We start from the raw sequence: 27,624 nt of genomic DNA on the forward strand, positions 1-27,624 counted from the left end.
TGGACATGTAAATACATTTATGTTCTTCATTAATAAAAAAACAAATATACTAAATAAAAATAATTGAATTGTTCTAACACGTATTCAAAGTAATATTATAAGAAAAATATAAAACAATAATATATAAGGACTTTATTATACTTTTAGTCTTTAAAATTATATATAAATTAAAAAAAAATTATATTTCAAAACTTTGATATATTTTGGTTTATAGATGTTAAAAATAAATGGATATAATTCTTTTAACTCAATAACATAATTTTTATGGACTTGTGAAAAGATATTCTAAATTAAAATTTAAACTAAAATAAATTAAATAATGTAAATAGTTCAAATACTAACTTGAAACGTTTAACATGTCAAAATAATTTAATATAATTAAATTAAAATATATAGTTATTCAATTTTTAAATTTAAAATCAAAATATATCAAATTTTGAAATAAAAATAAATTGCAACTTTACAACAAAGTTTATAATTAAAAATATATTTAATCCTTATTATAATATCAAACCAACTCATTTAGTATTAAAGTTCACATTTGAAATCCATTTTATAATTTGAATAAGAAGTAAAGTATGCATACATACATCCAATAACATCTATTTTCTATAACATACATGTATATAGAATACATGTACTTTTATTGCTCTGACTTGGATATTTACTAATAGAAATTAAAATCAAAAGATCAATCTTATACATTACCTATACCTTAGCTGGTCCAACCTAAAAATCTTATTCGTTTGATTGGTTATTGAGAGACAAATTTATTCAAAATTAATGTTATAGCATGAACAAGTTAAATAATATGTCTCATGATGTAACGCATTATTTAAAATTAGGTCATTTTAGCTTGAGCAAGTATATAGTACCCTAACAATGGAGAAGATGACCCCGTTGCTTGTCAAACAATACTTCTAATTTTCAAAAGCTACATCCAGAGAAAGTTAAATTACAAAAATTATACTAAATTTATTTTACTTTTTTTAAAAATTTGTGTTTTAAAATATATTTGAGTGATAATTTAAAATAAATATATTTTTAACATTACCATTATTTTTATTTATCTTCCATTAATTTATTAAAAATGAGTAAACATGAAAATTATGAAAAAAAATATTATATAACATAATATTATATGAAAAAAAATTCGACAACAATTTGAAGGAGTTTTTTTTTTCTTTTTTGTGTGTGTGAAAACTAAAGGAAAAAAGGTTTAAATATTATTAAAACCATCAGAATAAGCTTAGTAATAGAGTTAGAATATATATATTGTGTGTAAAAATATATAAAGTTCTTGGTAATTAATTTTTAGTTAGAGATAGTTTATTCTATATGAATTATGAAAACAAGATTTGGCCATTATTAGTGGAGTTTGTTCCTTCCCTGAAAAGGGTGACACATGATTATATAAAACAAGTATGTCATATCACAAATATAGAAAAACATGCATAGTTTAAGAATGGACCAATCTCTGTACAACCTGATCTTTGTGTGTGGTGTTTGTTATTGGTTTGGATGAAGAAAGAAACAGAAGAAAAACAAAAGGAAAAGTGAGAAAGACGAAAGATGCAAGTTATTAGAAGATCTTTCTATATTTTTAGATAAAAGCCAATTGGGTGAAGATAAAAAGGGATGTGTAAAAACAAACCAAACACAAAAAGCAAAACACAATGAGAGTCATCATCCTCAAAATCTGGTTGCTTTTTTCCATCATCAACATATATTTTTTTAATTGGAATCTTCTTGTTCTAACTTTTTGGGTACATAATTGGACAAAATAATCAGCAACAGATAAATTAGCCAGACAGGTTTTCACCTTTTTGGAAAAAAATTAGCTTGACAAGTTAAGATAAAACATAAGTGAAGAAACACTTGTGTTGCTATTTCAAACATATAATTATCTATAATATGTTTTTTAAGAAAGTAATTTGTAAGATTGTGTCGTAAAAGTTGTGAAATGAAAGCAGACACGTATCAAAAAGAAACACAATTCACATACCACAGAAATGAGATAGCTTCGTTTTAAAAATAAATTATAAAAGAACTTCAATTGTATTGGTACAGAAAACCTTGCTTTTCAACCCATGTCTACACAACTAGAAAATGGTTGAATTTGGTATTAAGTTGACTTTATTAAATTTTAACCAGGACAATGCAAGAGATATTATAAATACTGTTTTTAATATATTTGCAATTTATAATTTTGTATCATAATGAGTAACTCATGTTGCCATATAAACTTTTTTTTAATTATTTTTTAAAATAGTGAAAATTAATTTGAAATATATTATGAAAAATATATATTGATTGGAAGAGGTTAAGATTTTTTTATTAAAAAACATTGTAAGAAAAGTCTAAAATGTATTCTTATTATTAAAAACTGACTCTTAAAAACATTTTCACTCATGATTTTTTTTTTTCTTTATACCTTTACCAAAATATTTTTTTTTGTCAAAGCACAAATATCTTAAGTAGATGAAGACTTGCTAAAAACAGATCTGGAAAACCTTTGTTTCTGAACAAGTTATGGAATAAAAGAACTATCAAAATGATACTATATTTAGACAAGCTTCTCAATAACCACTTATAATAAAGAAAAATAAATAAATTTATCTACAAATTAAAATTAGTTTATGAATAAACTAATTTATAAAAACTCTCATATACAGCTTCCAAAAAAATTTAATTATATAAAAATCTCCAAAACAAATGCAAAAATCTAAAATATGAACTTTATTGGTTTTTTTTTTTTTTAAAAAAAGCTCATTTGAAATTGTGGTTTTCGCTATTGAAAGAGTATTATCCTTTATACAACTTTAATATAACTATTTTTCAACTTACACTAATTTAATAAATTTCTAGTCACATTGCCCAAATAATAAGATAGGAATCTGCATCATATGAATTTCTGGATTGAATTCCACAACTTAAACTAGATTAGTCAAATTGGTTCGAATTTATTCGGTTAATTCATTTTTTTTTCACATTCAATTCAATCTATTTGAGATGGGCTATTGACTTGAGACTGACTTTTTGAGGAACGTTGATTGCGGTGTGTTTGGATAAACTTAAATATAAATTCTCTTGCATAATATTTATTTTGGGTTAGGCTATCGGAATACAAAAAAATCATTTTGGAGTAACGTTTTCACACAATGAAAGGAACATCTTCAAAATTTTAGATGAAATAGAATGAAGATTTAACCTTTTAAATTAGTATTTCTGTAATGAAAGAGTGGTGCCTGATACTCTTGGGTTGCAACAAGAAAAACTCATTTTCATGATAGGCGTTCTCTTGTTTTGCCCAAAAGTTAACAAGTTAATTCTTTTTTATTGTTTTCTAACCTTCTGGGAAACTGATACATTACTAGTAACTTAGCTGTAAAAATATTTCAAAATAATCATGAATAGACAGAGGCCCATAGTGTGGTCAAAATGTGTTCATATTGTCGAGTTTTCAATGCAAACTGCAAATACTATCATTCAAATGTGTTCTAGATTTCACATAAACTAACTTTCAGTTTCTTCTGAATATTTAGTCAATATGTACACTTCTGCCTAAATTTAGTTATCAACAGGATTCATTTCAAGCTCCAGCTGACTTGAAAACTACAATAAATTGTTCTTTTTTTCAAGTCTACTTGAATTCAAGTCAACTTAATTTCCATCCAAATACATACTAAAGCCTCTCCAGTCAAATCTTTTACTATTATATCTAGACAAAGTAAAACATTTCTCTATAAACATCACATAAGGGACATCATAATTTTATACGTGGAAAAGTATGAGAAACTACTCCAATGGTTATGAAAGCCAACATACATGATATTTCTATGATCGAACACACTTTTCAATTTCCATACATAGATGATCATCCAGGAAATAAGAATTACAAGAAATCTATTGGGAAAATTAAACACATAAGGATGATGTGATAGACACTCAGCAAATAAAAAGACAACTACAAAAAATTGCAAAATGTTAAGCAGAAGAATATGAAGAATTTAATTCAAAACGTTTGCAGCATATATATGAAGCTCGGTAGCCTTTCACCCTCGGCAAAATAACTCCCAGTAGTACACAATATTAGCATCTTAATCCCTCGTTATGAGTTCCCAGTGAATAACTGGTAGTGTAGAAGATAAGCACAAAATATCAATTTTCCCTTTTGCTCTGTTTAAACTACTCATAACTCTAAAAAATTTACAAGTCCTAGATAAATGCCTCTAATTATCTTTATAAGACAGATGAGGAAGGCTTTGTCATTAAAGTTATTAATTATCTTAAATAACAGCAACGCAAATGCTGTGTAACGGGAAGTATCTATATAACTGATAATTATGAGTGTCATTCTTGGCAGTGAACATGCACTAGTTGCAAATGAGTCTGGAGTCTTTTCCTTACATGCCGACAATTACAAAGATAATTGACAAACCAGTATTTCAAATTCAAGGAGAGCAAAAATTTCGATGAACAAAGAAAAATAGCTACACATTCCAAATTCAAAACAAACCAGACCATTAATTAGTTAGCTCCATAATGGCAGCAACAATGTCACCACCGGCTGCCTTGAGTGCTTTAACAGCTTTAGGTCTTGACACACCAGCTTGAGTCATCACCAGCTCTATATCCTTGGGATCTACACCAGCCTCATCCACTTCCTCATCATCTTGAGCTATAGCAGAGGATTCAGGCTTCAATCCAACATTGCTTACATTAGGAGCCTTGAATTGCTCTGCTGCCTGAGTCTGTAGCTGTGAGCTCAAGTCTTCAATCTTAGCTTCCCCAAATATAATGTATGTATCAGAAGTTGGACTCTTGAAAACGTCTGGCTTTGAAATAACAAACAGGATCTGACAAAACAAAAAGTAAAATTCAATTATCTAAACAAGATAGATCTGAAAATTGGAAGAGAGCAGTGAAAAGTAAAAAAATGTGTCAAATGCTAACATTCTTGCTTTTCTTTACTGTCACTCGGCTGACACCAGCGACAGGTTTCATTCCAAGTTTGAGCATTGCCTTGCGACTCTTCTTTTCACTTCTGGTTTGCTTGGACCTACCAGATGCATCACCTTCTAGTCCTGCAAACGAAACAAATTCATGAGACGTGAATTGGATCTGTTCAAGTAATTTCAGTTCTTATAAATAGAAAACATAACAGTCAGACTGAACATAGACTTGTTATGATCCCCATGCATGTTCATTTGGATTCTAATAACAGATTGAACATGCCAAAAAATTCCATCCATCCTAAGTGTGACATTAGTATGATGCTTATACTACACATCTCACGTCACGTAGTATAGATCAATCCTGATGGGAAGCACAGACACGAGATGGGACATGTAATGCACCACAAAAGAAAACACAGATACAACCAATTTACAAAGAAAAAAGACACAAGGAAGACTACCATAAAACACATACAACCAATTTAAAAAAAGACACAAGAAAGATTACCTCAAAACACAGATACAACCAATTTTAAAAAGACAAGACACAAGAAAGACTGTAAATGTCTAAAATGAATATAAAATACAAATCTTAAATCAAATGAGAGAGAATTAATGCTTTAAGAATGAACATGAGTGATTGTAGATAGACTAAAATGTCACTACATTCTATCAAATTATTGTGATATGAATTCAAAATTCGTTATACAATATATAAGTTTCACAAGTATAACTAAAAAAAATCTAATTGTAACTGAAAGTGCCCAAATATTCAATTAGCTACTGGTGACGCCTGAATCTAGAAAATGATGGTATAACTTTATATCCTATATAACAAACTAAATCTTTCAGGTGAAAGTCTAAAATAAAAACAATATTTTACTTTTTTGCAAAACATAGTGATTAACACCTTTTATGCAGGTACTCCAAATAATATCAATGGAGTTGACACATGAACCAAAATTTGCAAGACATTGTTACTTAATTAAAAATACGAGTCTGTGTGAAGAAGGAAAGCCCAATAAACTAATTGACCATTTACACTCTTTTCATTCAAAAAGAATTCAATCCAAATTGTAGGAGAAATTCTAGTAAACCTTTGCCAGATGCAAGAATGATGGTGTGAAAGTCATAAGCAGTCTTCATTTAATCTCATTGACCAACTTACCTTCACCATGATCATCATCCTCTTCGTCTTCGTCGTCTTCGTCTTCCTCGTCATCATCATCCTCAACTACAGGCTCGTCATGCTACAAAAGATATTATTTAAAAGTTCAAAAAACTGTAAAATGAGGCAAAAGGTAAGAAATTTCTTAGTAACATAAGAAAATATTTAACTATTACAATCAATTAAGGTCATTAAGAAAAAGAGTTCAATATTCAGTTACTGATTCCATATTAGGTTTAATAATTCTTCTACCCTGGTTAGGTGTTTATTTTTCATGACAGATGAATTTTTCTCCTAAGTTTAGTTGAAAACTATTTCTCATATATACTAGTACCCCCAAAAAAAACCTTGCAATTAATTGTGCAGAAAAAGTTCAGCCCTGAAGCTCGAAAACCTAATAATTTCATTTCCACTCTCTTTTTATATCAAACTTCTTATCGGATCAAATATGAACAAACACAGAACACAAACTGCATATAAAATACAAAAGCTATCTACTACCTCAATTTACTCATATCAAATCAAAACCTTAACAGTAACCACTACCACTAGTAATTTAGAGTCCACGGGCCACAGAACCCTAAAACAATTAATGATGAAAACATTGCACACAATTGAACTCAACTGAGTACTCCTAATTCAATTCAAAATTAAAATATAAAAACACAAGAAGAAAAATAAAAAAATAATAGCACAGATTACATGGATCTTTTGCTGTTCAAGGTGTTGGGCTAGAAGCTCCTCTTGAGTTTGAGCCGTCATGGTGATTTGCCGTCAGAAAGAGGATTTCTGCAACTGTGATCCAGCCAAATACCAACTATAACCTAAAACCCTAACACCTGCACTTTATATACCTCCAATTAGGGTAACCCTATTAAAATTAGAAAACCCATTACTTCCAAATCTATTATTTGCATAAAACTAGATAAAATAAGAGTTCCTTCTGGGGTGTTAGGTTGAATAAATAAATAAAAAATATTAATATTTCTCAATTTTATTGATATAGTTTAATTTTATATAAAATATTTTAAAAAATATTTTTTTAAACGTTCAAACTTTACAACGTTAAGATTTTGAAACATTCCTAAAACTATTTGTCCCATTGTTTTTAATTTTTAATACTTTTTGAAAAATGTCTTCTGGAATGTTATATTTTTTAATTACTTACAGAAAATGTTTTTTATAATCTTAAATTTTCAATTCAAAAAGTACTTTTTAAAATAATTTAAAAAGTCTTTTCTAGTGAAAAAAATATAAAATGAAGGTTTAAGTACAGTAATAGTTTTCAACAAATACTTTTACCTTTTTCACTAAAATTAAAAACCCTCAAATTTACTATTTCCATTTGTTTATTGATTTTATATATATATATATATATATATATATATATATATATATATATATATATATATATATATATATATATATATATATATATATATATATATATATATGGGTTTGCTAATGCATACGCCAACAGTTGGTACATTTTAACAATGTGTATCGGATTTTAGTAGACAAAATTATCCTTATATATCATGGATTCTATGCTTTAAGGTTAAGGGTATTTTAATAATTTTCATTCTCAAAACTTAAAAAAAAAAAAAAACTCTCACTCCAACCTTTTCTCTGTCATCCCTACTGTAGCCCCAATTGAAAAAATCATAAACACTTGCCTTTAAACAATTTGTCTTTCTAAAGAGTTGAGTCATTGACATATTCACCTTGAGGCAAAGGTTCATTCAATATCTCTTCAATTTCACCATCTTCACTAATTTCTCTAATTTCATCATCTGCATATGTTAAATCATCATCTCTAAAAAAAACCCTTCAGGCCAATTACCAATTCTTTCGGATGTCATTATGTTTGTGAAAATTAGATAAAATTAGATAAGACAAAAATTATAAAATAAAAACTTATTATAAAATCATTTTTTGTAAGAAATTGTTTAACAACAAGTATTTCTGATTTTTTTCCAGGTCAATTAGCAATTCCTTTATGCTTATGAAAATTGGATAAAATTAGATAAGACAAAAATTATAAGATCAAAACTCATTATAAAATCATTTTTTTGTAAGATTGTTTAACGGCAAGTGTTTCTGATTTTTTAAATTGGGTAGGGTGTTTCTGATTTTTTCAATTGGAGCTACAGTAGGGATGACAGAGAAAAGATTGGAGTGAGAAAGATGAAAGAGAAAGGGTTGAGAGGAATGAGAGAGGTGAGTAAGGGTTTGGGGGGTTTCTTTTTTTTTTTTTAAGTTTTGAGAACGAAAAGTATTAAAATACCCTTAACCTTAAAACTTAGAATCCATGATATATAAGGGTATTTTTGTCTACTAAAATCCGGTACACATTGCTAAAATGTACCAACTGAAAAACAGGCGTACGCGCGTTAGCAAACCCCATATATATATATATATATATATATATATATATATATATATATATATATTTTAAACACTTTTCATATGTTTTTAACTTTCTATTTCCAAAGTATTCATCTTCTAGAATACTCTTGGATAATATGAATGAGGTTGTGTCTATAAAAAACTCTTTAATATTTAAGTCACTTTCTCATGTCAATAAGTAATAAATGTATAATTAATAAAATGTAAATCATATTTCTGGTAATAAGTGTTATTTATATATAGTACTCTTTACGGTGAGTATGGATCCTTATCTATATAGGCTTAGGCTTGGGCTTAGCGGTCTATTTACCTTAGTAGAGCAAGATTGTTTGATTATATTCTAAACCAACATATAATTGATCAGGCCGCCTAATAGTAGTCATATACTATGCATACCGGAATGTTTATGTGCATTTACTTAGGACATATTCGACCATGTAATTTGCATTGCACTATCTAAGGACGAGACTCATACTGGTATGGTCGAGGGGTACTCAGTCATATATAGTACACTAACCCATCAGACTTTACATGTAACATGTTAAAAGTCTGTAAAGAGATTATGATATTGATATTCATACATTAGTAGTTAGTATTTAGTTTTTGGATTGTCAAATTATTAGATCGATACTCGATAATCATCCTACAGAGTATCTTTAGGTATTGTCGATTATGATATTCATGTTGGTATAATAGTCCTCCAGCCTCGAGAAGCATAACTACGAAGATGCTGTAATTATTAGATGCCAAAAATGACGTGGTGAGAGAGATGTAGAGGTATAACCGGTGTCTTGCTCATAAAACGATGCATTATTGGAAAGGACATAGATCATCCTTTCAAAGGTCATTTACCTGAAAAGCCGATTACTTCAATGTTTAAAGGTATGTCTTATAGTGGATCAAAGATGAGTTTTAAAGAAGAGTCAGATAATAATAGTAATGCCAGTAGTCGAGTGAATAGACCCCTAATTAAAACCTAGTTTTTTAAGTTTTAGTGTTCAATTTTAATTCTTGGTTAAACAACGTTTACACTTTTTAGATAGGGATGTATGACGAAATTGTTGTCAAACATGAATTGACTTGATCCCAAGATTCCAAGGACTCAAGTTGTCTCTTAGGAAGGATACCTCAAAGGATTGTTACAAGACAACAACTACTATAAACTCAATGAACAAAGCAATTTTTCCTCACTGATAGACAACCACAATGCCCACCAAGAATTGAGCAATTTGGTGATAGTAAGGATAATCAGCCTCTTATCAAAAGGTTGTTAAGGTATAGTTTCTTAGATAGATACATGTCTACATATTGCCAACAAATCACCGAAACTTTTAAATTTTGGTATATCTAACGAGTTTTACAATTATGAATCAACTTAAATTAATTTAAGTCTAGACAAATTGCAGTACTATGAAGACAATGTGTTTGTTGACACACGGCTCAAGACACTAGCTTTTCGAAATCTAAATACTTACATAAACGTAATTTTGTGATGAGCATATTAATTTTTCTCAACCCATACCCACACCCCACATCTCAAACTGATTTTTTACCTTATTTAATCCAAATCCGTCCACCTTAGGGTTGATTGTCACCCCTACTTTGAGGGCAAGAAAGACGAGCAGAATAACATATAATCAAACATGTATCAAGATTCATGAAGTACTAACATACTTTTTTTATCATACTCACTTTAATACATTTTCTACTGTTAATCAAAAGTTCATTGGGAAATACAAAATGTTAACGCTTGTGATAGAAGAGTTGAGAACTACAAATTATAATTTCAATATATTTTAAATAATAAAATTCAAAGAATGTTCAAATAAGAGCTTTAGAAAATGTCGGGTATTTGCTCAAATAAGAATCTTATTTGCCCCTGCTTATAGTGCAGAAGGAGCACCAAACACTTGTTTAGAAGCCATAGTAACCAATATAGAAACTAGATAGCTACTGATCATGACTGCCATTCTTGTCAAGAAACATTCTATAGTAGAGAATGAGTCTATAGTCTTTTCCTCCTATGCCGATAATTACAAAGAGAAAATAGAATAAAGCAAAGGTTATTAGCAATCACTTTCCAAACAGAGCAAAACTTTGACTGACAAAAGAAAAATCCTCCACATTGCAAATTCCAAAATTCTCCCAAATCTGACCATCAATTAGTTAGCTCCATAATGGCAGCAACAATATCGCCATTGGCAGCTTTGAGGGCCTTAACAGCTCTTGATCTTACCACACCGGCTTGAGTCATCACTAACTCAATATCCTTGGGATCTACACCAGACTCGTCCACATCTTCATCATCTTGAGCAGTAGCAGAGGTTTCTGGCTTCAGTCCTACATTGCTCACATTAGGAGCCTTGAATTGTTCTGCGGCCTGAGTCTGTAGCTGTGAACTCAAGTCTTCAATCTTTGCTTCGCCGAATATAATGTATGTGTCAGAAGTTGGACTTCTGAAAACATCCGGTTTTGAGATAACAAAAAGGATCTAAACAAACAAAAAGAAAAACAAGTCAGTTTTGACCAATTCAAAAGTAGATGAGACAATGAAAAGTTAGTATGAGTAAATAGATATGTCAAACTGCTAACATTCTTGCTCTTCTTGACAGTCACACGACTGACACCTGTGACAGGTTTCATTCCAAGTTTGAGCATTGCCTTGCGACTCTTCTTTTCACTTCTGGTCTGCTTGGATCTACCAGATGCATCACCCTCTAGACCTGTAATAAAATCCATATTGCTAAGAGACTGAGATACATCCATCAATGCAACTTCGATTCATGTAATAAAAAATTACGTGCAGCATTAACTTAGCTGTACAAAAAAAAGGCTCATCCCGATCTACTAGCTTTTTCATTTTTATTCAACAACAGATTAAACTGGCCTGTAAATTACACACGACTTAAACACTGGAATGACTTGTTAAAACACTCATAACAATATTGAACAACTTTGTAAACGATGATTGATTAAATCTTTGTAAAACAAGACCCTGAAAAAAAATAAGGAAACTGAAAAAATATTGACCACAATTCTAAAGAGTAAATTTATTACTTTAAAAAAAATAAAATGGATCACTTCTGAGAGTAAAAAGCAACCCAAATTAATCTTATCGACCTTTTACATTCTATGTACTGTGTGCTAATTCCAAACGAAGACGAAATCAAGTGAGCATTTGCTAAATTCAAGAATGACAGCAGGTATGTAATCCACACCACACCACTCAATTTAATCTTATTTGCCAACTTACCTACAGCATTGTCATCATCCTCGACTTCGTCATCATCTTCCTCATCATCATCATCGTCTTCGACTAAAGGTTCATCATCCTACAAATGTATTATTCAGAAGTTCGGGATATTAGAAAACAGAGCAAATAGTAGGCCATTAAATATGTCGAGTAAAAAAGTTCTTTAGTGACTACATTTTAACGAAGACTCGGTAGGTAGTCGTTAAGAAACACTATGGTTTAACAATAAATCAGCACAAGTTAATGAAAGTCAAATTTCCAAATCAAGCCAAAGTGTCCATTCATTTCACCAGATCGAGCAGCTCTCCTATCTGTGATATAAAAGATCATAAACTTGTTTTCAGACAAAAAGCTGTATCATTTAAAACCCAGAAACCTTTCAATTAATTGCATAGAAACCATTAACCTTAAACCAAATTGAATGCTTGCATGTTCACTTTCCCAATCTGAACTTCCCTAAAACTAATCGAAACTCTATTGAACAACTAAAATGCGAGTAAGCCATTTTCCAAACAATAAATCTTGGGATCAAACACAAGAAGCGCGGGCTTAGAAGTTACAATGTCCTCTAAAAGCTCAGTGTTCTCATCAGATACAAATCCTTAACAGTACACGGTCCTTTATTCCAAATATTTTGAACCTAATTTTCTATCACTTAAAAATTAAATTAAAAGAAAAGAAGTAAGATTGAAGGTGTAGATTATTACATGGATCTTTTCCTGTTCGAGGAGAGCCGCAAGAAGATCTTCTTGAGTCTGAGCCGTCATTGCGATTTTTTCAGGTTTTTAGGTGTTCTAAGCTCTGGTGTCACAGACTTATTCTTCTATGCATATGACATAGCCTTAACCAACATCCTAAAACCCTAGAACCATGGTTTTTATAGTTCTAACTCGGGTTGACCCAATTTTACCCGTTCCATCCCTTTCTTTAGGTGCAGTTCGTACGGAAAGAGGACTCTTACGTATCTTAAAACATGCCACGTCAAATCAAAAGGTTTCTTCAGACAGGACAGGCGCCGTTCAGAGTAATTTTAAATTTACATGTATTGTTAAAAAAATATACAAATTATTTTAAATATGTTTTGTTCTGTGTTAAAACTATTAAAAATATAACTTCAGACTTTATATGTTATTAAATAATATTAAAATCTTAAAATGTAATTGATCATTAATAAAAAGGTATATTATTAACACTCATTTAATTAACTTAATATAATCCAAAATGTTCTTCAACTTTTAGTCAATAATATAGAAGTTTAAGGAAAATGCTTATTTGAAAACTGGTACAAGGCGTTTTGTGCAAATATTGTCATGCAGCGAGAGACCATGGAGCTATTTTCATAGCTTGCTTCAGTCATATATCTTTAGTTCCGTTTTTATTTGAAAAGTGATTGTCACATTACCTCGTTTTCCCATTGTTATTCTTCAGTTAATAATTTCTCACAAATAGTCGGTTTTATTACCTCACGAATGGTCCTTCAGAGTGAGTATAATAACCAGGGACAACCAGCATGTGGGAAGGAGCTTAAATTTAGTCGGTGCCTCTGCGAGAATATTTAGAAACAAATGACAGGGTCTTTGAAGACTTCATTTCACTATTTGGTATTCGAATAAGAGGTGCAGCACAGCATTCAACTGCATCCTTCATAACTCGTCAGGAATGGATATTGCTCCCCTGAAATCCAAAAGATTAACTTCTCCTGGTGTTGCAATATAATTATTATGAACAAGTGCGCTGCCTTGCATATGACAAATCCCAACCACCCACACAAGCAGGGATCCAAGTAGAAGGAAACAATCCGAATAAATTACATTGCAAAAAGAAACCTACCCAAAATGTCATCATCCATCCATTTCAGGGAGAAAAAGAGGATTGATTACAAAATGACTTCAGGATCAACCTACAGCTGCAAGTAAAGCTAAACTAAGGTTTCCGAGTTGAGATCACCAACCAGAATTTCCAGACCCCCATCCGTTCCCAGCTGCTGCTTTCTTGGGGGCGCTTCCCCAGCCAGAGCTTCCTTGATCACCATCACTTGGACCACCACCACCACCAATCTCTTGTCCCCAGACACCATTGTCATTGTTATTAGCGCTACCGCTTCGATCTCCCCAACCGCCACTTACACCACCCCAACCACCAGGAAAAGCTTCCCTTCCAGGAGAATTTTGAACTTTGGCCCCTGGAAAACTGTTTAAACCATCATCTGAATCCTTTGGGTTATTAGAACCCCACCTGCTGCCCCCATAACCAGAGTCCTGCCTTTCATTGTTGGAATTGTGTCCTCTGTTGTTATAAGAACCGCGACCGCGACCACGCCCTCGACCACCACCATATGGACGGGGCACCCCACTTGGATGTTCGTCCTGATTCCCATTGTTTCTATACTCACCACGTCCTATAGAACAAAAAATATATAGACATAAATCTATATTAAAAAATTTACCAGGTCTTACTGTAAAACTGACAAGTGAAAACTAGTTGGATAACACGTGAAACTATATGCAATTAACCCAGCAAAGCTGCAAGATCATACAGATTAGATAACTAGACATAAATAATCTAATTAGTTCAACATCCAACTAGAATATATGAAAAAATAAAATACTACAGCTAAATTTAAAAGTTAAATCAATATACCTGTCCTGGAACCAGGAGTAGAAGATCGATCCCTATCATAAGAGTGACCTCTCCTACCACCCTCATTGTTTGAACCACCACCCCAGCCACTGCCCACAGATGGCCCAGACGAGCCACCAGTTGCAGGGCTACGCATTGGTACCATAGCAGCAACCGATCTAATGGAGGGGGCTGAATCGTGTTGGGGGTCATCAATATGCCTCTGAAAGTATGCCACAAGCCGATCGATGTCCTCAAACATCTTTTTCCTGAACCTAAATCCTTTTGGGTAAAGCCCAATGTACTCGTGGTGTGGATTTGTACTTCTTATATAAGTTAATATAAATGTGCCAGGATGCTCGTGGGAGATGCCAAAACTATAGACAATGCGCGTAGGATACTCAGCTTTCTCAATCCTCAAAAGTTCATCAACTTCTGATTTTGTACCTTTTCGAAATTTGCGATAGTTTAGCATTGTCTTTAAGTAAGCCACCAATGGATCTACATATCGGTCCATAACCTAAGCAACAACCAGCGAGAAAAAGTCAGCCATATAATCATAAGCAAAGCATCCAGAAAATGTTGGGAACTTTACCTCATCTAAGTCCTCAAAAGTGTCGTCTCCAATTTTTAGTGTCTTCCCAATTCGCAGTAAGCTTGTAATGTCCTTGTGTTCCTTCCCACCTTCGATTATATCCTTATGGGCATATACTCCATCATTAATTTTAAGAGTTAAAGTAAGATATGAAGGTCCTCGTGAACTAGGACGGATAATACTTTCTCCAGGATCTTTGTCAGACAAGAACTGTATAAGGAAAAAGGCATAGCTAAGCTAGAAACATATTAAACATTTAATTTTATTTAAAAAAAAAAAAACTTTTAACGACTACGTGCAATAAAATGAGTTTCATTACAGATAAAAACCTACCAAATTCCAAGTTCGTCACACTATGAACCCACACAAATTTTAACTAGAAACTAATGGATTTATTTCAATCTACGAAAATTCATTCATTCTTCAAAACAAGAAGCAGCCAGTGAGCTAATAGAATAAAGTATGGAAATATTACTGTGAAGTTATCAATGACACCCAGTTGATATTGCTATAGGGTATAGAATGCCAAGAGTCCTGGGCAGCATATTTAAGAATCTACCTCAATTACAGAAATTAGTCCAAAGTTATCATCCCCAACCATTTTTACCATACAAACCAACACCAACTCAACCAATTGAATGTAGGAGCCATTCAGGAAAAAAAACTTGTCACCAAGGACTAAAACCTTCCACCTACCAAGACAAGTCAGGATGTGCATACACAAGTAAAACAATTTCACCACTATGAAAGATCCTGATATGATTCTAATAAGGTCAATAAAATACAAAATTTAACAAATAAACTCAGCAACAAACCTCCATTGCTTCATCTGCAGTTATGTTCTGAAAGCGTGGATGAACAATCATCCTTGGCTTGAAATGCTTCTTAGCAAGTTCCTTTTCTTTCCGAGCTTTGTCTTGATCACTCTGAAAGCAGCTCCGATCTTCATGGTAATAGGGGTCAATATCACGGTTATGCTGTAAGCGGTTACTTCTCATTTCACTGTCCTTACAAACAAGGAAGACTTGATACCTATTCTTTTGAATTGACTTGATTTTACAAGTGAGCATGTCACCTTCATGTAGCCTATCAGATAATTCAATTACATCTCTCCAGTCATCTGTGTAGTCTTCCTTCATGAGAATTCCAGTCATTCCAGATTCAAGCCCACATATTGCTTTCTGAGCCTGTACTCTTCGAACTGTGACTTGGACAATTTTGCCTTCAGCAAGCGTCTCTTCAGTCTCACCTGAAATCATATAGAATTCTTCATCCTGACTTGGTTCTTCATATTGATTGCGCCAATCCTGAAAACCTTGAATTAATTCTCTTTTTATGTCATAGAAAGTTTGTATTTTGTTCTGCCGATTTTTTCCAGAAGCATATTCCTCAACATCAAGGTTTTTCAAATAACTAGGTCGATCTCTCACGTGCTCTATGGCCATCTCCAGTGCATCATCATCATCATTTGCATCACCTGTACCATCTTCTTCATATACATCTTTGGCCAACTCTTGTGCAAGAATATAAGATTCAGGATGAATTCTTGTATCATCCAGTAAATCAATAAATTGGCTGCTGCTAGCTGCCAACCCACTTCGCCGGACACGCAAGAAACCAACTGCATTGACAAACACCTTTTTACCAAGTTTGTGTTCTGTGACAAAGTCCTTCCGTGTAAAAATGGCACCAGCCCTTACCAAAGATCTCTGTAAGGATGCAGCCTTCCTTGGACCAAGCCCAGAAATAAACTGTAATGGTGCAAATAACCACTCATGACTTATTGCTAAATTAATGTCTAAGCCAACCTGATTGGTCACATCTACCATAACCTGCTCAACCATAGCAAATTTATCATCTTGGTTGAGAAAACTCTCTAAAGGGCTCAATTTCCATGACAAGATTTCCTTTCTAGGTCCGCATAATGTTGCAACCATTGCCAATGGGTTCTGGAGATAACGACCAAGTGCAACAGCCCGCCTCACTATACCTATTAAAGTAAGAAAAACATAATCTTATGCCTATCAATGCAAAAAAAATAGTATGAATATGGGATTCCTAAAATAAAAAACAAAGCCAACAATCAAAACAATATTTACCTTGCTGTGAAGGAAGTTGTTCAGAGGAAATTCGAGAATTTTCATAAAGACGGGGAAGTGATTCATCTCCATAGACAATGCTGAGCCCATCCATTTCATGCCCGACATCTCTAGGGTTTTCCTCAACCATCTTAAAAATAACCTGATAAAAGTAGAGCAAACCAATGGTAACACCCACCATATGACATGAGCTTTTTTCCACTGGGGGAGAAGAATACATGAATCAAACAACCTATATGACCAATCATATTGATTAACTTAGAAACAATATGAACTAATGAGAGTATCATATAAAATGAAACTATCATAAAATCAAACTACCCAAAAGGTGATCTCCAATTTAATTGAACAAAGTGTTTTATGATTAACTCTTACAAAATAAATGTCCATTCCACAAGGTAGATGTTTTATAGGGCCACAGATGAGGAGGAGGATATTCTAACAGTGAATTTAAGAAAGAAAAAAAATAAGCCATATTATAAACAATTGAAATCACAGTGCATAACTTGTAAGAGGGAGTAGTATGGCAATTAAAATAGGATTGAGAACTGATCATTCCCATTTCCGTGAAGGGTTAGACAATTAAAATGAAAAGGTACAAGAATTTAAACAAAGCAGGGAAAGGTATTAATCCTACAAATAATTTCATCAACACACGCATAGACATAGAAACCAAGATGCTAACCTCATATATATCTTCCTTCAAACGGGTGCAAGACAAGTTAACTGCTCCTAAAACAACAACATGTGGTTGGTGATCTGTCATAAACTTCAACACTCGCTCCTGGTCATTCTTCTTCCGTTGTTGGTCACTAACATTCTGTGACCTAAAAGTAAGGGACCCAGTGTAAAGCACATCTAACACTTCTCCCGATGAATCTAACATTACAAAAGTTGTTTGTGGCTTTCCCGGGCCCCAACAGCATGCCATAACCCTTGGAGCGGCCTCCTCATCTGAGCCAAGATCATTTTCCTTCTGTTGATAAGGTCCAACAGAAACCTTATTCCATAATGCCTTCCCATACTCCATAAGTAACCAATTCTTTGCTTTACTTGCCAATACACCTCTTGCCTCTTTTTCCATTGATGGTAAAAGGAATCGAAAAATGGCATCATGCAGTATCAACTTCCTCTGTTCGTTCCACAGTTGAGCAGATCTGCTAACACTGTCACTAATATAATATTCATTGAATTGGTCTATCAACTTATTAAGATACTCCTCAGGCAACTTAATAGTAACTTGAATGAGTTTCTCCTCTTCTGCCTTCTGAATAAGGAGCCATTGCACATCTTCAAACTTAGACAATGGCTTCTCCCGCAGCCACTTCACCCCAGAAAATTGATGGAAAGAATCTATTGCTGTATTCCCATCAGCAGTAGGACATGTTGACACAACCGCATGGTCAAGAAAGTGGGTACGAACATGTTTCCTAATGCTAGGCTCACAACTTATCTCAACAGCTGCCTGGAATAAAGTAACCAAAAAGATCAAACAAGATCTCCCTTATAATGATTAAGAACAAAGTTACAGATACATACCATGTGCCTGGCACATTTAAGTACTTCTTCAGGAGTATCATACATAGCACACGTGAAGTTAGAAGCCATCTCCTCAGGTGTTTCCTTTGGATCTTCCAACTCTTGCTACAAGGCATGGAGAACAAAATCTTTAGTATAGGGTCAAAACAAACAGCAGTTCCAAATCAAAGCATACTTACTAGGTTAACATCAGTTAGACAAAATCCAAGTTGCTCAGGACTACACCCGAACCTGCTCGCAACCTCCCATAGACCTGCCTTACTGAAAGTGCTATACATTGACTTCCTTTTTGGCCTCTTGTATTGCCCTTCATCAACACCAGCTTCACCTGGTGGGAAATGCAAGTTGAACTTGGAGTCAACATCATCAACCTCCCTCTCGGACTCTGCTTCTTTCAGTGATCTCATGACTGACTCAAACAATTGACTATTCAAGTTTAGTCTCGTTTCATCATACACACGACGCGACTCCTCTTCAAATCGTTTATTATAATATAACTTGAGGGCACTCTTCCTCTTCTGAAGAAGCAACCACTTCTTGTCCAAGTCCTGAAGAGCCCAGAGAACCTACACAGTGCACAATAAATCCATTAGAAAAATTTGAAAAAATTATCAAGGACGCATAATAGCAACAAAAGACTACCAAAATCAAAGTTCACAGACCTTGTGCCATTTCAGAGTAGGTGTCTTGTCATTCTCGTCAACAGCTTCAGGTTGCTCCAGGTCTTTTAATAGGCTTAAGCATTCCTCCTTCCGATACATAGCAATAAAAGGGATCTAAAGACAGAAATTTTCACCTTACGAAAATGAAGATATCATAAAACTAACATAGATGCAAAAAACTGATGGATGATATATTACTGACATCTAACTTTTGCACGTGATGCAATTCCAAAAATCTGTTAATATCATCCTTGTTTATCGGTAGGTCATCCTTTTCATTATTTTGGGAGTTTGGCACCTTCTTGTAAATCCAAGGGACAGCTCCATTACCAAGTTGATTAACTATCCATTGACTCTCTTCTTCTATACTACTTCTATCCGATGGTGGGGCACCAGTACTTTCATCTGATATCTATAAAATAAAAAATAAAATAAAAAAATGGTTCATAATAAGTACTTTTCATTAATCAGGAAATTTTGGTCTATGTCCAGAGATCCAAGATGACCTGCATTCTCTCTGGAATATCAAGCTCCCTAATTTGGTCATCCTGCTCTGTCATATATTTCTCAGACAGAACAATAGGCTCAAATTCATCTTCAAGTCTGGTCTCTCTGTATTCACTCATTTCAAGATTTTTCTGGCGATTCAGAATCAACTCATCTGGATCACCAAATAATTCTTGAGCTTCTTGAAGAGCTGAGGAAGAAACTCCTGGAGCCTGCCTAGTTTTCTTCTTCTTCAGCTTCCTCTGCCTGTATAGAGAGCCATAACAGATCCTTAGATCAGATAATTGGTTCTTAATTTTAAAAAACTATAAAAATTAAAATACCTCATAGGAGCTCCGTTCTCATCAACTTCTTCTTCATCCACAATGAAGTCAGCCATTTCATCATCTTCTCCAATGTCAGCATCCTCTTCTTCCTCTCCTTGTTCCTCCTCTTCAGCAATGTCTTCAAGTGGAGCTCCTGTGATTCATGTAAGGCATAGTAAGCTAGTACTTGGTTATTGGAGCATGTATGAATGGGCATGAATTACCTTTGGCATACAAAATGTAATTCCATAAGAGGTGTTAGAATGTATTATACCAACTACAATGCCAAAAGCATACATTGAGAAACCAGAAAACATCAAGACAAATATTTTTTGTAAAATGTACAATTTTCTATTTTGTCGCCACTAACATCTGAGGAAATTTTCAAATAACTTCAATACTATTTGAGTAATTTTAGTTTCAAAAAGCATTTTTCACATTTGAAGTAAACTCTTCCTATCAAAATTGCTCTTCAAAGTTAAAATCTTTATGATCTGTGAAAAGTAATCTTCCAACAACAACAAAGTACTATCACCAGAGCATACCTTCATCATCACCAAATAAACTGCGTTTAAGCTTCTCCTCAGCAGTTCGCCCAACTTTACCACTTCCAACAAACTCCTCCTCATCAGACAGCCCAGAAGGCTCCTCTTCCGTATCCCTCCGGCCTTTTTTCAGTCGCTTAAACTTTTTGCTCTCCTTAGGAATTATAAAAAAATTGTTAATTCAATTTGCACATAAAATAGAGCAATAATCCACTAAATTCAAACATTCATGAAAAGATTGAAAGACATATGTACAAAAAATTCAAAACCTTCCGACGATGAATATTTATATTGTTGTCCTCCAGCAACTCATAATCATCTTCATCAAGCACATACTCTTCCCTAAAATAGTGACATTAATTCGTTACATATGTATAATGAAATAAAAGTACTAGCATCATTGATTTTTAAATTTTAAACAATAAATACAGACAATCAATTTTTTTCAATCATATGCCTATCTCCCACCAAAGGGGTACAGAATGAAATAAGCGGTAGCAGGGGAAAAAGGCAGAAACCAGCCCATGTGCATGGAACTTTTAAAAAATGCATGACTTGTGTAGTTTAAAAAAGTCGGAAAAAGTTTTGTAAGAGGAAAATCAATCAGCTGCTCATGCAAGAGTGATTATCAAATATATCCAATTTACAAAAAATATTCATCTATTATTAGACATTCTGTTTGCTTCTCTAAACATACAAATACATCAACTTCGACCACAAGCAAGCGTTAAAAAAATGAGGACGGAAAACTGACTTTTTCTTCCTCTTTTTCTTCCTCTGTCGCTCATCATCACTGTCTGCTCTCTCTTCTTCATCTTGCTCCTCTTCGTCCTCAATGTCATCCACAATAAATCCATCATTTTCATACTCATCTTGCCCTTCTGAAGTGAGGAGGTAAAGAAAGTGTATTAGAAAAATAAGATATAATGCCCATCAAAGAATAAACCTATACACATTATTAGCTCCAAAAAATAAGACAGCATCGGAGATCACATTCATATATCAAGCAAAAACAAAAATGAAGAACATCAAAAACAAGAACAAAGCTAAACTCTCAACTGACCATTAAATGGCACCACAAAAGGGACTAAACCATAAAATTCTGATATCGTTTGAACAATCAAGCAAACAAAATCTAAAATAAGTATCACTCTTCCTAATGGGGACCACTGAACAACACTCAGAAGTCTGTCTACCACACCTTAGCTCATACAAACATTCTCCCTAGCCAAGACAAAACTTCGAAAAATGTGAGGGAAGAACACGCCTAAAGGATATAACACAAGTAGAAGATAAAGACTTATGATTGACAAGGCTAACCAGAATTACACGCTCTCAAACAACGGAATACGAAAAAAAACTTAAAAAACTATTTCCTACGTTTCCCACGAATTGCCAAACCGAATTTTTAACATGCACGAGAATTTATACATCTCAAGTTTCATGCTCCAGCCAGATGACCAATTTAATTCTCAGAGAAATCCAAAATTCGTTTTGTTTACTTTGGCTTCTATCATGAAAAGATCATCAAGGCTGAAACTTTCCAAACATACAATATCAACCTTAGTACCTAAACAAAAGTGGCTTTCTCCATTTACCACATGTAACCAGTTCTTACTCCCATCGAACAGCACAACAAAAAGCAAACCCTAATTTGAAAACGGAACGTTCAAACAAACCCAAAAGCGCCACCACCACTGAAGAAATTTGCATACAAATAAAAAACTGAAAAAAAAAGTAAAACAAAAAAAATAACAAACACACAACGCATAGTTCAGAAATATCGACCCAATCAAAGTATATACCCTCTTCTTCGTCTTCATCTTCGTTATTCACATCCCGCCCCTCTTCCAATTCTTCCCCGTCAATGGGTTCCCTCTCTTCTTCGTCGAGCTCGACGTCGTCTGCGCGTATTGAACAACCAAAGGAACCGAAAATGTTAGAAACTTCGAAGGGAAATGAAAATGCCAAGAGGAATTAGGGAGTTTCTAGGGTTCACCTTCTTCGTCTGAGATTACGCCTTTGGCCATGATTGAAGAGCTAAGAACACAACGAATAAACAAGAACGATAGAGAAAACGAAACCGAAGGAAAGCAACTGCTATCAAATACGAACGAATCAAAATAAGAGAATGGAGAGAGTTGAGTTTGGAAGTGAAGAATGAAAGAGGAGGGTGTTCTCTTTATATTTATAATATTTCTTTATATTACAGGTGTGTTTGTTAGTACAATAAAAATTAGATCTTCATTTTCCAAAATGTAAATTTGAAATATAATATTTTAATTATTAGATAGCAAATATAATATTTTAGTGTTTATTAGCATTAGGATTGCAAAATGGGTATGAACCGGCGAGTGGCCATAGCAAAATATGGTTCGTTAAATTTTCAACCCCTTGAACTGGTGGGTTAAAGGCGTGACCTGTGTAATTGGTGGATTAAAGATGGAACGTACTGGCTTGGGTTGTTAATCTTTTTCTAATAGAAATAGAATTAAAAAATAATTTAAAAGATTAATTTTGTGTTTTATATTATGAAAAAATACTGATATATAATAAGATTGTAATTTAAATTATTAACACCTATAAAATAAATTTTAATTATTAATTATAATGTAATAATTTAACATGTATAATTAACCGAATTTTAAAAAATTAAAACTAAAAACTAAAGTAAATTAAATTAAAATAAAAAATTTACGCGTTAATCAAATTTTGTATCAGTTTGCAGTTTAACAAGTTAATTAGATGGACAAGTTCAGCCTGACTCATTTTTAGTATGATGAGTCAAAGCCACTGGTAATTATCATGTGTTTGGAAGGTTCAAAAGAGGCGTGGAGGTAAGAAAAGTAAAAGGTTGTAAAAAATCTTCTCTATATAAAAATGCAAATAACAAATTGAACAACATAAAAAAGTAAAAATATATTATTCTATGTTTTCATTTATTTATATGCAAAATTAGAAAAATTAATAATACTACAAAAAAATTATTAATTATACATTTAGTATGATTAATTGTTTTTATTTAACACTAATATTACCTACAAAAATAAGTATATTGTTTAAGTTATCATATTATATATTATATATGTGACAGAACAAAGTTGCTTAATTAATTAGCATTGAAAATGTTTTTTTATCTTTCTATTACATAGACTAAGATCATTTTTCACATAACTCTAAGATATGTGCATTTTGGTTTACTCAAATAGTTTAAATAGTTTATATCATAGAGTGTGTCAACTTGGTCTTTACTTTTAATTTTATGTCAATTTTATCTCCGAATTCATTAATATGCGTCAATCAAGTTATTTTTTGTTGATGTTATTTAAATTATTAACGTTGACTGATTAAGCATGCTTTTCGTGACAATCTATGTTGACGTCACACATAAGGATTTTGCGATGTGGAAATTTGGATAGGTAAGAAAAATCTAAAAACGAAAATATTGGTGACTTCAACATACATACTTATCTTAAGTCGTGCACCACATAATTAGCTGAAGCGTTGAGAGGTCGACAAGACAGCCCAAGAGCTTGGCTAAGCACATGGAGAACTCAAACAGCTCAGCAAAACATCCAGAAAGCTCGATTAACCGCATGGAGAACTCGAACAGTTCAACAAGACCTATGTAGAGCTTGGTCAAGTGCTTGGAGAACTAAAATAACTCAGATAGACATATAAAGAGCTTAGTAAAGTGCATGGACAAGTCAGATAGCTAGGAAAAACATCCTTAAAGTTCAATAAGGTGCATCAAGAAGGTGGATGGATAGCTCAGATAGTTCAGTAAGAAGTCCAGATAGCTTGGTCTAACTTGTCGAGCTTTCTCAATATCTGGTTGAGCTATTTGACTTTTTTATGCACTTTATTGAGTTGTCCATATGTCTTGTCGAGCTATTTGAGTTCTCAGTACACTTAGATGAGCTATCCGGATGTCTTGTCGAGTTGTTTGAGTTCTCCATACTCTTAGTCGAACTCTTTAGATGTCTTGCGAACCTCTCAACTTCTCCATTGTACAAATACAAATTTTTACACATGCACGTTGTGATTTTCCATATCACCACACTCTTAACACCGTTATGAAAAACTAATAACAAGGACTTGATTGATGCACATTAATGAAATTGGGGATGAAATTGACATAATATTATAAGTGGCGACCAAGTGGACACACTGGCAAAACAAAATTACTTAATTAATTAGCATTGAAGATTTTTTTTATATCGTACTCATTATTATGTAGATGAAGATAATTTTCAATGTAACTTTAAGATATGCTAATTTATTTGTTTGAAAATAAAGTAAAAGTCTTTATAGTATGATATTGAAAAATAAAAGTAATTTGTTAGTAGAAAGGTTGAGTTTGATTAAATCTCTATATTCATATAAAGTTTTAAGAGTCTATATTCATATAAAATTTTAAGAGACATTGAGAGAAGCATTTTGAGAGTCAAAGGCTAAGAAGCATGTTGTCACATTTCTCATTCCACTTTAGATAAATAGTGCTTAAGTGGAGCAATGAGCATAATCTATTCTCTAATAAATTATTCTCAATCTATAGCCATTAAGTTCAAGACTCAAGTTAAGATGTGGTTGGCCAAGCCTGTTACTCACTCAAGCATTGAAGTTGTTTAAGGTTCTTACTTACTACCATTAGATGAAGGGAAACTTGATCACAAGTCCAAGAAGGTAGTGCTAATGGCTATGAGAGGGGTCAAAGACTTTAAAGTATAGCCATTGTTTAATAAATGAGAAACAGACATTGAGTTTGATAATGCCTTTGTGATTTATACAAAGTTTAAGGATGTAAGACCCGTATGAAAATAAAAATATACTTGCATGGTGCACATATTTTTGGTGGGCAGAGGGAAAAGAATGTCCTTCTCTTGCATGCTTTATTTTGTGTTGTTTTCGAAGAGAGAGAAGAACTTTAAAAATGTGGTTATTTTGTTAACTAAAGGGAGTAAGAGTGTAGCATAGCATCCCCTGCATGTTTCATTTTTTTTCCCCTTTCTTTGGGTTTTGAGGAAAGCATTTAACTGAGACTTTGTGTTATTCTGGGAGGGCTTTATTCCTCTTATTTTCCATTTTAACCACTTAACGTTGGACACCTTCATTACCTTACAAAGCACAAATTATCATTAAAAGTAGAGTTTATTTTAGGAAGCTGGAATAGGTTAAAAAAAGGAAATATTGGGTGGGGTTTTAACACAAAATATTTTGAGTAATGGGGAAGATCTTTTTTAGACCATATTAGATATTAGAGTGTGTGTGGGTTTTAGGGTGTATTTAGGGTAAACGTTGGTGAGGTTGGAGAGGAGCCACGTAAGAGACAAAGTAACCCTAAAGCACCTTTAACAAGAACTTAAGTGAGCGTTGTGAGAGAGATGGAACAACAAACTTAGGAGCTCCATCAAGGACAAGGTCGTGAGTGTGGAGCAAGGGAAAGAAGAAGACTTTGAGATTAATGTTGGGGACAAAAAATGCTCAGAGCTTGTTGGGAATCAAGAACCTTTAGAAAACCCTATGGAGAACAAGGTAAAGGGAGAAACCATACTTTTGTGTTTGCGTATGATGGGGCTTTAGTATTATTGTATGATGTTGTGGTTGTTTTCGCATTGTTGCATGGGTTTCGTTACTTATTGTATATGAAAAGTGAGTAACCACGTTGTTTCATGGGAGGGGTGTTTATGATGAAGGCATGTTGATTATAATGGTTACACTGGTTTCAATTGATATCGTGAGTATAACGCATTTGTTCATGTAGAATTAATCATTTTCCTTTTATTCCTTTGAACTGTTCCCTTTTTCGCAAAAAAATGGTGATCAACGTGGGTACTTTACTACCCTCTATCACCCAAGAGTGTTGGGGTGAGGGGCTTGAGTTCTCTTCCTGTTAAAGGAAGAGAAAGGAGTATATAACTAGATCAAACACTTAATGGTCAGCAGAGTTCAAACTTGAGGTGAAAATGAGAGAATAAGGAAGGAGACATATTTTTTTTGGTGAAGGGAAGAATGAGGGTATAGTGGGTATTAGGTAAGAGAGAAAGAACGAAGAAAAGAAAATAAGTGGAGGGAGAAGGGGGAGAAGGCTTCAAATTCGGTGGCAAAGTGAAAATGAGAGAGGAGTGGGTTGTTGGTACTGTAGTTGGGAGAGGAAGAAGAACGAACAAAGGTTTTGTTTCGGGTAAGTGAGAGTTGTGATCTTGATGAAAGAAATGAGAGATATGTTATATGTGAAAGAGGAAGATAAATGTTTATATGAGAAAAGAGATGAAGTGGGTGTGGGTGAGTGTAACCCATAATGAAGAATAGTGAGAGATGGAGAATTGGGAGGAAGTATTGGGTAGCAGGGGAAGAAGAAAGAATGGAGGGAGAAGTGGTGGTAGGCTCAGTCTGTAAGAGGGAAGAAACTAAATTCGTTGGAGTGTAATGGGTATTGTGTTTACATGGGGAATGGTGTGAATATTTTACATGGGGGAGGAGTACATGTACAGGGAGCACTGGGGAGAGAGAATAACGAAATTGAAAACATGAGGGAGATGGGTTTCGGCGTTTGTAAAATGGAAGAAAATTAAATTAAAAGAGAGGAAGAAAGAGGAGTTCGGGTTACATGAATAGAAAGAAAGATGATAAGTGAAAGTTTATGTAATAGGTGGCCCACATGGGTCGTCTTTCGTGTGTGAATGAGAAGATGGAAATGAAATATGAACGTGACTCAAGGTGCAGGGCTGAATTGGTCACTGTTTTTGTAATATGATAGTCCATTCTTGTGGTGTTACCCGTAGTTTCAAAGGGATGGTATGAGGTTTCTTTTAAAAGAAAAATGTTTCAAGGATGTTTTTCGATCCATGTTGACTGTTGGGTCACGTGAGATGCAACTTGGTGATTTTGGTAGGCCAAGTGAGTCCACTTGCACGATCTTGATAAAAAATATTTTAAGTTTTATTTAATAAAAGAAAATAATT

The 27,624-nt window shown here is 33.3% G+C and overlaps 3 protein-coding genes across 3 annotated transcripts; all 3 read right to left on the reverse strand.

Annotated features, from left to right (window-relative positions):
* Positions 1 to 4,309: 4,309 nt before the first annotated feature.
* On the reverse strand, positions 4,310 to 6,996 carry LOC124835769 (nascent polypeptide-associated complex subunit alpha-like protein 1). Its single transcript, XM_047310758.2, has 4 exons — positions 6,829 to 6,996; positions 6,127 to 6,208; positions 4,957 to 5,087; positions 4,310 to 4,859 (listed from the first exon to the last, which is right to left on the reverse strand). Exons 1-4 carry the CDS (start codon positions 6,886 to 6,888, stop codon positions 4,527 to 4,529), a joined length of 606 nt encoding a protein of 201 aa, XP_047166714.1. The 5' UTR covers positions 6,889 to 6,996; the 3' UTR covers positions 4,310 to 4,526.
* A 3,317-nt stretch (positions 6,997 to 10,313) lies between these two features.
* On the reverse strand, positions 10,314 to 12,666 carry LOC124835770 (nascent polypeptide-associated complex subunit alpha-like protein 1). Its single transcript, XM_047310759.2, has 4 exons — positions 12,496 to 12,666; positions 11,789 to 11,867; positions 11,128 to 11,258; positions 10,314 to 11,026 (listed from the first exon to the last, which is right to left on the reverse strand). The coding sequence occupies exons 1-4, from the start codon at positions 12,553 to 12,555 to the stop codon at positions 10,694 to 10,696; spliced, it is 603 nt and encodes a 200-aa protein (XP_047166715.1). The 5' UTR covers positions 12,556 to 12,666; the 3' UTR covers positions 10,314 to 10,693.
* Positions 12,667 to 13,342: 676 nt separating this feature from the next.
* On the reverse strand, positions 13,343 to 22,832 carry GTB1 (global transcription factor group B1). Its single transcript, XM_047310764.2, has 17 exons — positions 22,659 to 22,832; positions 22,465 to 22,563; positions 21,414 to 21,540; positions 20,929 to 21,001; positions 20,660 to 20,813; positions 20,133 to 20,268; positions 19,809 to 20,055; positions 19,505 to 19,714; positions 19,303 to 19,416; positions 18,820 to 19,206; positions 18,641 to 18,745; positions 17,787 to 18,566; positions 17,102 to 17,243; positions 15,818 to 16,992; positions 15,003 to 15,212; positions 14,429 to 14,927; positions 13,343 to 14,186 (listed from the first exon to the last, which is right to left on the reverse strand). Exons 1-17 carry the CDS (start codon positions 22,687 to 22,689, stop codon positions 13,732 to 13,734), a joined length of 4,944 nt encoding a protein of 1,647 aa, XP_047166720.2. The 5' UTR covers positions 22,690 to 22,832; the 3' UTR covers positions 13,343 to 13,731.
* Positions 22,833 to 27,624: the final 4,792 nt, after the last annotated feature.

This window comes from Vigna umbellata, chromosome 5 (assembly GCF_029865625.1).
Source record: "Vigna umbellata cultivar VRB3 chromosome 5, Vumbellata_1.0, whole genome shotgun sequence".
Taxonomy (NCBI): domain Eukaryota; kingdom Viridiplantae; phylum Streptophyta; class Magnoliopsida; order Fabales; family Fabaceae; genus Vigna; species Vigna umbellata.

Excerpts from the sequence above, each read along its gene's own strand:
- LOC124835769 (XM_047310758.2), bottom strand. The coding sequence starts at position 6,888 with ATGACGGCTCAAACTCAAGAGGAGCTTCTAGCCCAACACCTTGAACAG. Across the intron at positions 6,209-6,828 it reads TTGAACAGCAAAAGATCCAT|CATGACGAGCCTGTAGTTGA; the intron begins GTAATCTGTGCT and ends TATCTTTTGTAG. Across the intron at positions 5,088-6,126 it reads GGATGATGATCATGGTGAAG|GACTAGAAGGTGATGCATCT; the intron begins GTAAGTTGGTCA and ends TTTCGTTTGCAG.
- LOC124835770 (XM_047310759.2), bottom strand. The coding sequence starts at position 12,555 with ATGACGGCTCAGACTCAAGAAGATCTTCTTGCGGCTCTCCTCGAACAG. Across the intron at positions 11,259-11,788 it reads GGATGATGACAATGCTGTAG|GTCTAGAGGGTGATGCATCT; the intron begins GTAAGTTGGCAA and ends ATTTTATTACAG. Across the intron at positions 11,027-11,127 it reads CTGTCAAGAAGAGCAAGAAT|ATCCTTTTTGTTATCTCAAA; the intron begins GTTAGCAGTTTG and ends TTGTTTGTTTAG.
- GTB1 (XM_047310764.2), bottom strand. The coding sequence starts at position 22,689 with ATGGCCAAAGGCGTAATCTCAGACGAAGAAG. Across the intron at positions 18,746-18,819 it reads GTCTAACTGATGTTAACCTA|CAAGAGTTGGAAGATCCAAA; the intron begins GTAAGTATGCTT and ends CATGCCTTGTAG. Across the intron at positions 16,993-17,101 it reads ACAACTTCCTTCACAGCAAG|GTATAGTGAGGCGGGCTGTT; the intron begins GTAAATATTGTT and ends TTACTTTAATAG.